At 43.6% G+C, this 14,161-nt stretch overlaps 1 protein-coding gene across 1 annotated transcript in view; it reads left to right on the top strand.

Moving 5' to 3' along the window:
* DNAH14 (dynein axonemal heavy chain 14) overlaps positions 1-14,161 on the top strand; it is a 333,831-nt gene that overhangs the window by 39,688 nt on the left and 279,982 nt on the right. Inside the window, exons 8-12 of the mRNA XM_019515912.1 lie at positions 321-425; positions 536-654; positions 6,251-6,325; positions 7,317-7,404; positions 8,073-8,323. Of these exons, the coding sequence (XP_019371457.1) occupies positions 321-425; positions 536-654; positions 6,251-6,325; positions 7,317-7,404; positions 8,073-8,323 (638 nt within the window). The remainder of the gene's footprint in view (positions 1-320; positions 426-535; positions 655-6,250; positions 6,326-7,316; positions 7,405-8,072; positions 8,324-14,161) is intronic.

The following is a 14,161-nucleotide window of genomic DNA, read 5'->3' on the forward strand; positions in this document are numbered from 1 at the left end:
AAAAAAAAAAAAAAAAAAAAAGCCTCAAGCCAACTAGGGAAAAAAGTAATAAATTGGAAGAGATGAGTAGTAAGAATACGAGAATGTATTCAGGAGAAATAAGTAGATGCAATGCAGGATTTTGGAGGTGGTAAACTTAAAATCATGCTCTTGAATATTTTTACATTTTTCTTTAAAATTATTTTAACTTTATTAAGGAATCCAATTCATCAAATAAAAAATTTTATATTTAAAGATGCACCTAATCTCTTTATGTATATTTTAAGACAGATATTTAAAATTATTTTTATTTTTTTTTCCCCTTGTGGGGTGGTAAACAGGATTATCTTGAAATTAAGCGAATGATTTTCCCAAGATTTTACTTTCTCAGCAATGCCGAACTTCTTGACATTTTAGCTGAAAGCAAAAATCCTGATGCTATACAGGTAACATTTCAGTACTACTTTCTAGGAACATTCTTTTTGGTTTTGATAGTGAAAGTGACAGACTGTTGATATTTTACCATCCCATTTTCTTTTACATCTGTACCCCACAGCCTCATCTTGTAAAATGTTTTGCAAATATAAGGAGGCTATATATACGCAGGCATGAACAGAACCCTACAGTGGTGGTGATGATCATATCTGCTGAAGAAGAGACTCTTCAAATGCCAAAGTATGATATGCATTTGTGAATGATTAATACAATAGAAATTTGAACCAGGAAAAGAAAGACATTTCTGTTGTGGTTTTGGGGGGGGGTTTGTTCCCAGGTGGATCTTTCTCATAAATGTATTATTTTGGAAGGATATTTCAATATAGATAGTGGTTGTTTAGGATTTTGCTGTATTTAGGAAACTGTTTCCACAATTACAGCTCTAGCTATTCCCTAACAGTGTATCATTTAAATATTTTGAACATTTGTGCCATGGAGCTCTTACCACAGGTTTTTATAGATCCTCAAGGGGACCATTTCAGTCTTGGAGAAAGTAGATACAGTTTCCATTGATCTGAATGGAATTCACTAGTTTCAGACCTGAAGTTGAATGTTGAGACAGCTGTTAATACTACGTACAAGGATTAAGGACGTCTATCTTCTGTTTATAACATGCATAATTCCATATGAATTCAGAAGATCCTCAGATTTGTTGCATAACAACCAGTACACACTTTGTGTTAGAAAAAATACATTCTATAGCCTAGTCTTCCATAATACTAGGATCTGTAGCCTGTCCCTCTTTTCTGCAGTTGTGGAGGCTGTTCAAAACTATCATGGAGCCCATTCTGACCATTCCCTCTCTTCTGGTTTTCTGTCAGAATTTCTGCCTGAATTGATTTGCACCTTGCCATTTCTTTACTTCGATGTTTTTCAGGCAGTTTCAAGCAACATATAACACTTTTTTCCTTTTCCCTACATCAAGTGTTTTAAATTTGCTGTACCATTAGTCTGCAGATTTGTCACTGCAGTGCCTAATCGCTGGGATTCATTTACTCCTCTCCCTGGGCATGGCCAGTCTTTCTCAGGCAAATCTGGGTTAATCTAAGCCAAGTCTTTACATGGGGCAGCATTTATAGTTTTTCTGAAGGGGGGGAATGATGGTCTGCCTCCCCTTTTTCCCAGCATGAATAAGGTACCATAACCTAGAAGCAGTAGGGCAAAACATCAAGGGAGACATATCTAGAGGTTTCAAAGCGTTTGTTATAAAAAGAAGCAAAAGACTTTTCCTTGGTCCATAGCTGAACAGAAATTTCTACAAAGTTAGTTAAGGATAGCAAACAATACACTGATTATAGAGATCTTTTGTTCTCCCTCTGTCAGGATTACCTTATTTACCCACATAACAACCCCCCCCCGCATTAATCCTCCAAAATTGCATTCTTTGTCTTGAGTGGGGAACCTGATTTTCTGCCCAGAACAGAAGCATGGAGACACTGTGAAATGGCTTTTGCTTCTGTTTTCTTCTCCTCTCCCCCAGCAGCTGCATGAGGAGGGGTGGGGTTCAGTCTTAAGTAGCAGCTACAATTTTAACCTTTCCACAGGTGAATTAGAGCAGTAACAGAGCCTAATCTTCAGCTCAATCATCTTCCTTTTCATGCTCAAGCAAAGCTACAGTTTTAACCTTTTCAGAGATGAATTGACTTCTTTTCCCCGAGCAGGAAAGAGGGAGGGTGGAGTGAGCTGAATGTTACTAGGAAGGTCAGAACCAGGCAGCAATAATTTTGGGGAGAAAAATTCTTCATTCTGCCTTCCCAGAAACAAGGTGTATGTCTTTATTTGGGGTATGCAAAAAAATAGCATCAGTTACTTCTACACCTTGGGGTCTCTTCTTCAGTCAGATCCCTGGACTGCTTCTGTTGTTTACTATTCCAATATCCAAGAGACTAAGACAATTTGCTTCAGTTTGTTTCTGTTTTTGCCCAAATTTCTACTTTTCTGTTTTTTTCTTTTCCTTTTTCTTTATATAATACGTGTCCTTGCAAAATACCATCAGTTCTTTACTCTTATACTTTGGATTTGGTGTATCTACAAAATTTTCAGTAAATTCAAAGACTGCATATATCATGCCTTTAAATTTTCTTTGTTGTGTTCTCAGCTCAGTGTTTTCTACTGGGCCCTTACTTTTGAGCTATTCTTTGGCATTATCAGGGATTGCATCTATTGGAAATCCTTCAAGCAACACAGGCCTATTTTGAGTGTGTTTCTCTACTGGCTGTTCAGTATAGGGCTTGGTCTCCAGCAGATGAGCTTGAGTTTGGTTTCCTTGAGTCCAGTTTTAGATTTTTTTTTAATACTTCAACAGTTACATGACAGCCTTTTGAAAGAGAACATTAACCTGCTGAATTTGATCATAATACCTCTGACCTTAGACATTTATCTTCATGTAACATAATTACGTCTTTTAGAAATTTGCCCTTTGTTGACAAACTAATGTCACCAAAATCATACTTAACTTTTAAATAGATTTTATCCCACAGGATGGATATGTGCATGGGATTTTCTATCTATTCAGATAGAATAGAAAATCCATTTTATCTGGATGGGTTTTCCTTAGATACCCTGCTTTCTGGCATTGGTAGCATATGGACTCAGGTCTCCAATTATACATCACTTTAGTTACTTCCCACTCTCTTAGAATTGAATTCTGCCATCTTACACCTCCCTGAATGGGGTGAAGACCCCTCCCTCCAGCATATGAAGCACATAATTCTTCCCATACTTTTCTAGTTCCAACACGCATTTTATTTCAGCACCTACATTGTTAGGACTCAGTGTCATACTCAGTGTGATACTCTTCAGGCTAAATGCCTATAGTTCTTATGACTCAGTGTGATACTCTTGACAGCTTTGCAGCATGTCTACCAGTTCAGTATGCTCTGGAATCTCAAATTCTTTTCATGCATCACGCATACTATACCATAGTTTTTCCATGGCACAGCTGTGCTAATGCATCAGCTGCTTCAGGATATCCTCCCGGCTGGCTGACATTTTCCAACTTCTAGGTCTGTATCTCAAACTCTTGTTCCTTTCTGAAAAAAATAGTTTTTAGCAAGCTTTTATCCTACCTAGGCTAGGCTATGTCCTGATTACTGGGGCCTTTCATTTTCTGGGTACTGTGACCTTCCAGGTCTCCAGGCTGGTTCTACCACCTGCAACATTTTTATTACTCCAACCTATTGGCCTTCACTACTCTGGTCCTTTGACTTCATCACTTCAGCTGCCATGATCTCCCAGTATCAGAGGAAGGAGTGAAACCTTCACGCCAGCTGCATCTCCTAGCCCCAGGGGCTCCATGTACCCCCCCCCCCCCCCCCCCCGGGGGCCCCATGTCCCCCCCCCCCCCGTCCCCCGGGGCTGGGAGATTGCAGCCACACCCCACAGCTGCCAGGATGCACCTGGGTCCCAGCATCAGGAGGCACACAGCTGCAGGACTTTGGGTCCTAGCAACTGTGGGTACTGCCAGGGGCTGCTGGGGCTAAGAATCGCCTTGGCTGTGGGACTCCCAGGCCCGCCTGAGCATGGTGCACACCTGCAGCTGGGAGCCCTGTCAGCTTAAGGAGGGGGGAGGAGGGGGCAGCGGCAGGGGAGATCCTGCTACACATGCAAATTGAAGCTCAATAGCAACCAGCTATAAAGTTAGTATACATTTTCAAAGCCTAACTTTATAGCTGATTGAAGCTTTTTATAGTGTGATAGGTACTTCACACATGTAGCTATTCTCAAGGTAACTGGTAACTGGTTAATTGCACAGTACCTGTAATGTGCAGAGGGGACCTCAGTCTTCACCAGTGGTTCCTTGATCTTTTGGATGCGGTTAACTTAGTCCACAGTGGGTGTTTCTACATGTTCATTCATGTGCTTTTGCTACTGTGTATTACATGTAGCACAGGGGCAGGCAATTATTTCGGGTAGAGGGCTTGACAGGCCATCGAGGGCCACATGACAGGCAGCCAGGGGCAGCTAAATATTACTTTTCTAAATTTTTTAGGGGCCCCACAGGCTGGATAGAATGACCTGGTGGGCTGCATCTGACCCGCGGGCTGCATTTTGCCCACCCCTGCTCTAATATGAGGTACTACATGAAGGCATGCACTAAGCTGTCCTAACACTTGGTAGTAAAAGTGAGCACCTTTTTAGTAACCAATTCTACTTCACATTAGCACTGTTTTTGCCATGATGCTTTAATGCACAGTAAAATAAGCTACTGTGCATTAAAGCACACATGTAGACACACCCAATCTTGCCTAAGAGGTAGATTTGTTTTTCAGAATCTGGCAAAGAATGTTTTATGAAAACTCTGATCTCACTTGCTTTCTTCCCGGGCTTGAATATAAGGATCCAGAAGAATAGCTCCAGAATCCTTAAAGATCTAAAGGACTTCACCATTTTTTTAAATTAGAAAAAGACTACTCTCAAAGGAAAGCCCACAAATGTTGTTTGGACTTCCCAGGGAATTCCTGAAGAATGGAGCCAGTCAGATCTTGCCAGCGCAACTGATGTAGCCATATTACATTCTATCATGTGAACATGATCCTCACAGGTTATAAAGTGCTGAGTATCACCTGACATTCAGATTCAATGATTTTAGCCCCTCTTAGGCATTGCGTAGGGCTTAGCTCTGATTTGGGCTTCCAGCAGTAAGGCCTAGCAGCTGGGGACTCAAGCATACCCCACACATGCTCTGCTCATTTAAGGTCCCAGGTACACTCCAAACTCAGAATTTTGCCATTGAGACTTCTCTTAGATTATCTCCAGCTCATTTCCATGCCCACCAGACACCACAGTTTGAGAGCAGGCACAGAAGAACAAGCTTGGAACAGCCTTACTGACATATAGTTGCAGATTAAGGTAGAGAGGACATGGGTGACTGGTGCTTTATCTCCATCCCCTTTCTTTCTCTGCCTCTGCTTTCCTCCAAGCCCCTTACCCTTGCTTTGCACTGGGTTGCTCACTATTGCTACAGGGCCAGGCTAGGGCCATGCTTAGTGCCCCAGGCTGCAGCATGGATGGAGCCTGCCATCATGGAGCTGAGTAAGGCAAAAAGGAAGATGGACAGACTGTGGAGGGCAGGAGATGGTGGGATGTGGGGGGAGAAAGAGGTTGCAGTGGGGAGACGGCAGGATGCAGAGGCAGTGGGAGGGGGAGGGGCAGCTGGCAGCACCTGCAACTATGGCCTCAACCACAGTTATGGGCCTGAGCCACAGCAGCTGCTTGCCGCCACCTTCCTTGTACTCTGTTCTAAAACAAGGGGCTTTTTACCTCATGTTAAATGAGAGGAAAAGAACCTTATCTTGGTATCAAGTAAATATGGTAGTATTAGCAGGATGAATAGTTTCTCCCTCGGGGTAATGTTATCAATCTGTTTCCTTCACTGTTTACATATGACACCACTTTTTAATACTTATTACATAAAATCAGGTTCCTCTTTACATAGCATTTCGTAAGAACAGAATCACTCTCTAGTATTATTCCAAATTCCTTTCCTTTCATCTGTCTTATTTTCTTGCATATAACATGCCCCTGAGTATATGTATACCCTATTTTTATAAGGCCCCAAGAAGGAAAAAAAGTCTTTCCAAGGAGTATGTGTAAGTGCCACAGGTCCGGGGTCTCCAGCATTGGGGACAGGTTAATAAAGTTAATAAACTGGGGAAAGATATAGTACAGTAGAAATGATTATGCCAGTTATTCAAGTAAGATTGTAGGAATGCTATTGTAACTCTTCAAAATAAGTAATGACAGTAAATGAACTTTTGAAATACTGTTTTTATAGGAGTATTCGTGTCAGAGGTCCTGTTGAGCAGTGGCTAGGAAATGTAGAGAGCAGTATGTTTGATATGGTAAAAAGGTAAGAATATGTTTTTCATTTGCTAATAAACATGCTATGCCAGGCATTTGGTTATGTTTATATTTATGGCAGCAGCACCCAGAGACTCTTCTACTGGAATCTTATTGAACTTTGTAGTATAAATAATCTGTGCCTCCAAAGATCTTAAAACCATTTTAAAAATCAACTGCCATCTAGAATTAAAAGGGAACAGATCAAATACAAAGTTTAAGGCTGTGTTTGGGAGCAGCTGCATGTAAGCGTCTTCAGAAGTTATTTTAGATTACTAGACTTGGCTTTTCCAAGAGACCTGAGCATTAATCCCCTACTCCTGGAGCATGACTGCAGTTGCAGGATGTGAACTGTCAGTTGGCCTAGTTGCATAAGGTTGTTGGCAGGTAGAGCATTGAGATTGATAGCTACCTTGAATGACTGATTGTTATTCATTAGCCCTGGCTCTTCAAAGCACTGTCTGAACTTTTGTGCTTAGACCCAGAACGATCTTTACTAAGGCAGTAGGGGAGATTCTGGGGGTGGGGGGAGAAAAAGTAGTAATAGATTGGTATAATATAGCACCAGTAACAGGCACTGATGAAGTGCTGTGATTTTGTTTTTTGCATTCTGAATGCTTTTATTCTCTGGAATGCCATTAGTCCCATTTGACTAATGTTTTGCAGAGATCATGCAATTTGTTTCATGGACAAAATGTTAGACCGCAGAAACATCTCTTAAGGGCTTGTTTCTACAAGATGAAGAGTACCAGATGTATGGTTCAAAGTATCTGCAAATGGCATTAAGGTTGGCGAGCATTAGCCATGTTGAGCCCCTAGTGATCTGGTATGGCACAAAAAATACTCAGAACAGCAAAATTTGTTTGTTCTAAATACTCCCCACATTAGCTAGGGATTCTTCGATGTGATTCAAAACCTTGGCATATAGCAGCCTCATAACTGATGAAGGGCATTTTGTGATTGATCACTTAATTTATGCTGATGGCATGATATATTTGTAGATTTGTAAACCTTGGAATCATAGAATGGAATAAAGTGAAATTTAAACAGTGGTTTCTGACTCATCCAGGACAAGTGGTACTCCTTGTGGTAAGTATTCTTGACAACTCATTCAAACTGAAAATAACATTACCATTTCACTTTAGAATTTTTATTCATTGAAAAATTGTTTTTAATATTTGAAACTTGTTCGTAATGCTATATAGAGGTGTTTTTCTAAACTTCTTTGTAAAATGCTTGACAAGTTGATGAAAATATGATTCATTGATTTACGTCTTTTAATTTCTGTAGTTGAATACTGTTCCTACAGTCTGGAACATTTTAACAGTTCTCTGGAGGAGGGACCATTTTGTGTTCAGCAGATAAGATGAAAGAGAAGGTAGTTTTGACACTGGACCTCAAATTTAATAGACTTAAAGTAGGTAGGAAGTATTTTGAGGGCTGTGACAGAGGTTTGCTGTATACCCAAGAGAAACATTATTGATTCATGATGATTTTATATAAGTAACATTTAAGAATGTGAAAAACATTAATCTAATTTCTGAACTCAAAAATCTAAAAAAAAATACAGAAGAATATGGGGGGAAGGTTAAGATCAATACAATCTTTAGCATTTGAGAAGCTTACTTATTTGTGAAAGGCTTGTTTATACATGCTGTAATGTCTTTTTTTTTTTTGCCCATGTGTTCAAAAAGGAGCTATCAGTAATAAAAGAAACTGTAATTAATGCTACTAGGATAATTCTGCTTTTTTTTTAGAGCCAGATCATGTTTAATAAAGATTGTACAAGAAGCTTCCAGAGTTCTGACCAAAAAAAGGAATGCATGGGTGTTCATGACAAATTAGTGCATTGTCTTGAGCAGCTTGCTGAGATGGTGTCTGACATTCTGCCACTTCACAAGCAAACCACACTGGAAGCATTTCTTACTCTGTACATCCACTGTAGAGACATATTATCTAGTCTGATGGAGAAACAAATCTTCAAACTGGATGATTTTGAATGGACAAGGTACAGTTGTTTTAAAGTATTATAGCCCTGAATAGTAGCACTATCTGTTATAAAGGCTGCCAGACATTTCCTATTATGAGATTGTTCCAGTGATTTTTTTTTTTAACTTTGCCAGACTTCAAGCATATGGTACTGCATACAGCATATCTACCCAGGCTGGGATGAAAATTGAATTGTAGAAGTAGGGCTGGCTAGGCAAGGAAAACGAGGTTAGGATGAGGAGCCAAGAGTGGGAAAGAGGCAAGTGCAGGAAAAGGTACAGGAACAGGATGGTTGGAATTGGGCAGGAGTCAAGTACAATCTCCTTTAGAGCCATGGAATGGAACCCAAGATTCTTTTTTGAGTGACTGTCCAAATATACATTCCAGTGAGCAGTCATCCCCAAATAGGGCAGCAGTCACTGGAGGAGCCCACACTCACCTTTGTGGATGTTCTTCTATAGTGCATACAAGGCAATGTGGTTTTATTTGTCAAAAAGAGTGTTATGGACTAAACCAAAGCAGCCTGGCATCTTGATGCATGTTCTGCATTCAGCTCAGACACTACTTTGCCTTAGCAGTACCCAGGTGATGCATATGTGTCTATCGTACTTTGCACCTCCCATTTGCTTCCTTGGTATCCTGACTCAATACAGAGCATTTCTGCTGTCCTTACCAAATGGAGGTTTGGGGCATTAAACTCTGTTTGTAGGCTTTACCATTGGCTTCATAGCCATAGCATCATACCAGATGGAAACCAGCCTGGTGTCATACCGGTCACTGACATTGAGACCAAAGCATGAGGCAGTGCATAGTCAGTTGCCCAATGAGTTGCCTTTAGAATCTAACTCCAACAATGATTATGGCAATGACCAGGTCTCTGATCAATCTTACAGATGTTCATGAAGACTGTCTTCCATCTTTTCTCACCTCTCTTTCTAATACAGGGTTGTGGGTCATCCACCCAGAGACTCTGATATCCTGCTCTTGGTCTCAAGGCTCATTCCTGGCTTTGTTCATTTGCCCTCTTGGCTCTGAGTCACTCTGACTACAGGGCTTTTTAAGGACAGAATACACAGCTTGAGATTACTCTACTTCTTTAGCCTTCAATACCGTTCTGTCATCATCATCAGCTCCTAACAAGGACTTATCAGAACTGCAAACCCAACTTTGTATCTTTCTTATCCCCAAATGGGGTAGCAATCATCCAGCCACTCTGTTAGATGCAAAAGGTAAACATTTTTGGGTGATATCTTTTATTGAAACAACATATAGATAAGCTTTTAGACATAGACACATAGATAAGCTTTTAGGTATGAAGTACCTCTCATCAGACCTGGGGATCCAGGAATCCAGAGTGGCCCTAACAAACTCCAGTCACTACTGGAAGTAGGTTTGACTTCTAAGCTTTTATCCTAAACCCCAGGGTCTAAAACAAATATAGGGTAGTGTAGAGATCCCCCACTTAATAGGAAGACCCGCCGTTCATCAGCCAGTCATCCAAATCCAAGTATGTCATATTATTGTTCCAAAGGAAGGCAGTTACCACTGTAAGGATTTGGATGAAAAGATGCAAACCCTCAGGGTCACTGACAGATCAAACAGTAGGACCTTCTCTTGGTCCTGGTGTAACTGTCCTGGAGCACCTCAAGGTAGTCTGATGCCCCCAGTCATTGATACTATTCTGTTGGCCCTCCCCTCATCCCAAAATGCCTACATACCTCTCACCTGCCAGGACTTGATGATACTGAAATTTAGGAAGTAGGTCCTGAGGCCATTAGGACAGAAGCAAATTTTACATGTCTCTATCTGTACATCTCTGGGCCACCTTTGCTTTGTCTCTATGGTCCTTTGGGCTCTCTGGCCCTCAGTCAGCAGTCTAGCAGGCTGAACTCCCTGCATTTAGTTCCTTAATTAAGCCAGAGCAAGATAGCTTGGATCAGCCTGTGATGAGCATTCAGCCTTGTTATGTTGATTCTGCCTCTCCTTTCCAGCCTGCTCATAAAATTCCTGCCACCTCCAGCTCCTTCAGTCCACCCCAGTGGGCTTCACCACCCTCCAGTTAGTTCTAGCCAGGGTGCCTTTTCTTGGCTTCTCTCTGGCTCCCACCCCAAACTCCGTACACAGTCCTCTTGGGCTTATTCACAGCATCCAGTTCCTAGCACTGCTTCCATTAATTCCTAGCAGGGAGCTTCTGCCTCCAGCTCTGCCTGGATCAGACTATCCCACTCTGCCACTGCACCTCAGTTATATCCCCAGGGCCTGCTTCTTTCAGCCTCCCAGCAGCTCATCTTAAAGGCAGCGATCCACATTTCCTTACTGTTACTCTAATTCTCTCCTAACTGGGTAGTTCCCTGTGTCACTGAAAGGGAAAGTACAGTAGGCTAGGCTTGTTGTTCAGGGCTGCTGGAGAGTGTGGGCTTGCCATTCAGCAAAGGGGAAACACCTTTGGGTAGTTGAGGAACCACATGACTGGAAGGGGCAGCACTTAGAGCAGTAAGGGCAGTCTGGCTGTGCATGCTGCAGGTGGAGGAACTCCCAAAAGAGAAGGACTGCAGGAGGCAGCCTGACACCCAAGCCACCCAAGAGAGCCAGGATGAGAGGGCTCCAAGGGAGGTATGGCTTGTGGAGATATTGACTCAAAGTGGGGAAGACCTTTAGTTTAAAAGCAGCTTGCTTGTGTTTATGTTGTGTTTAAACTGGAAACTGGTAGACTAGATTGTGGCTACAGGGGAGACCAGGGAGGGGTAGCTGTGGGGCATTCAGTAGCAGACAGCTCAGCCCAGGTCAGGGACTAGAGGGCTGAAGATGGGGACAGTAAGGGCAGCATGGCCTGGGGTCAGGGACCCAGTGGCTCAGGGCAGAGATGGTGAGGGCATTCCATCCTGGGGTCAGGAACTCTGGGGCCGGAGGGCTGGCCCAGAGAATGCGAGTGCAAGATGGGGCCCTGAAGCCAAGGTCCAAGACAGCGGACCTGGGATGAGAGGCACAGTGGGAATAAAAGGGGCAAGGCTGGGAAGGCCAAGGCCCAGACAGAGAGATTCACGGCCTGAAGGCTGAAAGCTGCATTGGATCAGGGGGCTCCTTCCAATGAACATGAAGTAACATCTGCAAGGCATGAGTATGGCTACAGGGGAGGAAGAAAACCACACATATAGCCCCTAAGGCAATTGGCACCCTGAGGTTCTTTTGAGGTAGAGGGCCATAACTTAGTGACTTAAACTGGGGCAAGCCAGGTACAAGGGGTGCCACCAGCCAGAGTGAACAAGGGTTTACCCTGCAGCAGCCTCCCTTAATGCCATAATAGTACCATCAAGGTGTGGCAGGAAAGGAAAAGGGAAGCTCCCTTAAGAACAAAAGATTTATGTGATCTGAAGAGAAACCAGAGTACTTCCCTGCCACACACCCCCACCTAAGAGCTAGAGTGAAGAAGCAGGAGGAGAAACCATATGGCCACCAGGGGACACCACAGCCACCCCAAGTGGCTGGTCCTTGTGCAGTCCCCTTAGGGGGCAGCAGGGCAGGCCCTATGAGGAGAGGCTCAGGGACCTGAACCTGTTCAGCCTCCACAAGAGAAGGCTGAGGGGGGATCTAGTGGCCTGTTACAAACTGGTCAGAGGGGACCAGCAGGCATTGGGGGAGTCCCTGTTCCCCTGAGCGCTACCAGGAGTGACTAGAAATAATGGTCACAAGCTGGCAGAGGGGAGATTGAGACTAGACATCAGGAGGCACTACTTCACTATCAGGGCGGCTAGGATCTGGAACCAACTTCCAAGCGAAGTGGTGCTGGCTCCTACCTTGGGGGTCTTTAAGACAAAGCTAGACAAACACCTTGCTGGGGTCGTTTGAGCCCAGTACTCTTTCCTGCCATGGCAGGGGGTCGGACTTGATGATCTGCTCAGGTCCCTTCCGACCCTACAAACTGTATCTGGCTTCCCACAACCTCATATCTTCTGTGCAGACTATAGAACTGGTGTTCCCCTTCTTATTCTTTGTTCCTGGTCTTCAGAACACCTGGGCAGATAGCCTTGGCAGGCATATGTCCCCTTAAAAGAATTGTACCTTATTACTGAGCATACAGCTATTTTTCAGCATAGTCACCTTTCCATAGTGGCCTTTTTCCACCGGTGAACCAAGACATGTGTCTTGATGTTGTACAGGAGTCAGTCAGAAAGTAATGCCTTCTGATTTTTACCTCCTAAGCAAGCTATGGACATAGACAGTGTTCCTCCTGACTTCTTGCCTAAAGGGGACCACAGTAAACTGAGAGATGTATGTCAGGGCCCTGAAGACAGTGAAATATTGCATGAGAAGAGCCTGTCCCAACAGAGATGTGTCCAAGATGCTACTTCTTTGTGACAAAACTTGCCTGCTCACCAGCTTGTATACCAAGAGACGGTCGTGTTGTTTGGATGGACTGTTAAGCCCAATCTCCTTACGGCCCAGAGGATGAAGAACAGACTTTAAGGGTGACACTTTTGTGACAGCAAAGTGAGGAGGCTGTTCAACAATGACTGCACAGCAAGGACAAGGACTTTTACAACATCCCTCCTGACATCCAGGGTCTGGAAAAGCAGTCTTTCATTCATGGTCCTCCTAGGACTCTGAGATTTTGCCCCATGTAAAATTGGAACTACTTTGCCATATGCATATGGCCAATCACTCAAAACAGGAAAAAGAAGTTACTTATGTATAGTAACTGGAGTTTTTCAAGATGTATTATTCATATGCATATTCTGTACCCTGCCAACCATTCTCTCCTTGGAATCCCATTTGTTCTGGGTTTCTGCTCTTGAGAAGAAATAGAGAATCTGAGATATGCTCTATTCCCCGCTTAGAAACAGCCTAGGGAAATGCTACAAGGACACATTTAAGGCATACCTGAAGAAAACAGATGCCGACATCAAGAGTTGGGAGGAGATGGCTGCCAACTGATCCCATGGTGCCACAACCTCAACCAAGTGGTGGATCACTTTGAGGTAAAGCGTCTTGCCCTCAAAGCAGAGAAGAGATCATGGAGGAGTAAAAGGAGAGAAATCCCAGCCTGCAGCCAACTCTGCCCTGTGGAAAGACCTGCAACTTCTGTGAACAGGACTGTTGCTCAAGGATTAGACTCTTAAGTGGCATGCACTCATAGACTGTAGACTCATAGATTATAAGGCCAGAAGGGACCTTGGAAGATCATCAGGTCCAGCCCCCTGCACCAAGCAGGAAAGATAACCGAGTGTCAGGTGAGCCCAGCAAGATGACTGTCTAGTTTCCTCTTGAAGATTTCCAGGGTTGGTGATTGCACCACCTCTGGAGGGAGCTTATTTTACAGTCTGGCCTATCTTTAAAGAAGTTTTTCCTAATATTAAGCCTGAAACAGTCCTCCAGGAGTTTGTGACCATTGCTCCTGGTTTTCCCCAAGGGTGCCCTGTTAAATAGTTGTTCACCGAGCCCTTGATGTACGCCCCTGATGTAGCGGTAAGCTGCCATGAAGTTCCCTCTCAGCCTTCTCTTCTTCAGGCTGAAAAGTCCCAGGACCCTTTCCTCGTATGGCTTGCTGTGCAAGTCTCTGATCATATGGGTGGCCCTTCTCTGGACTTTCTCAAGCATTTTAATGTCTCTGTTGGAGTGCAGCATCCAGAAGTGGATGCAGTACTCCATCTGCGGTGTCACCAATGCCGAGTAGAGCAGAAGAATCACTTCCTTGGTTTTGCAAGATGAGTGGCACAGAGCCACTCCACAGGGCAAATTAAGCCTCACTTGCCAGGATCAGGGCCTGGGAGTGGGCCTTGGGGCCTGGCACCGCCCCCTTGCCCCTGCATGCTGGGATTGGTCCCTGGAGGCCCAGAACCATCCACCCCCCCCCCCCCCC

The sequence above is a fragment of the Gavialis gangeticus genome, unplaced genomic scaffold (assembly GCF_001723915.1).
Source record: "Gavialis gangeticus isolate Ggan-Ray unplaced genomic scaffold, GavGan_comp1, whole genome shotgun sequence".
In the NCBI taxonomy this organism is placed as follows: Eukaryota; Metazoa; Chordata; order Crocodylia; family Gavialidae; genus Gavialis; species Gavialis gangeticus.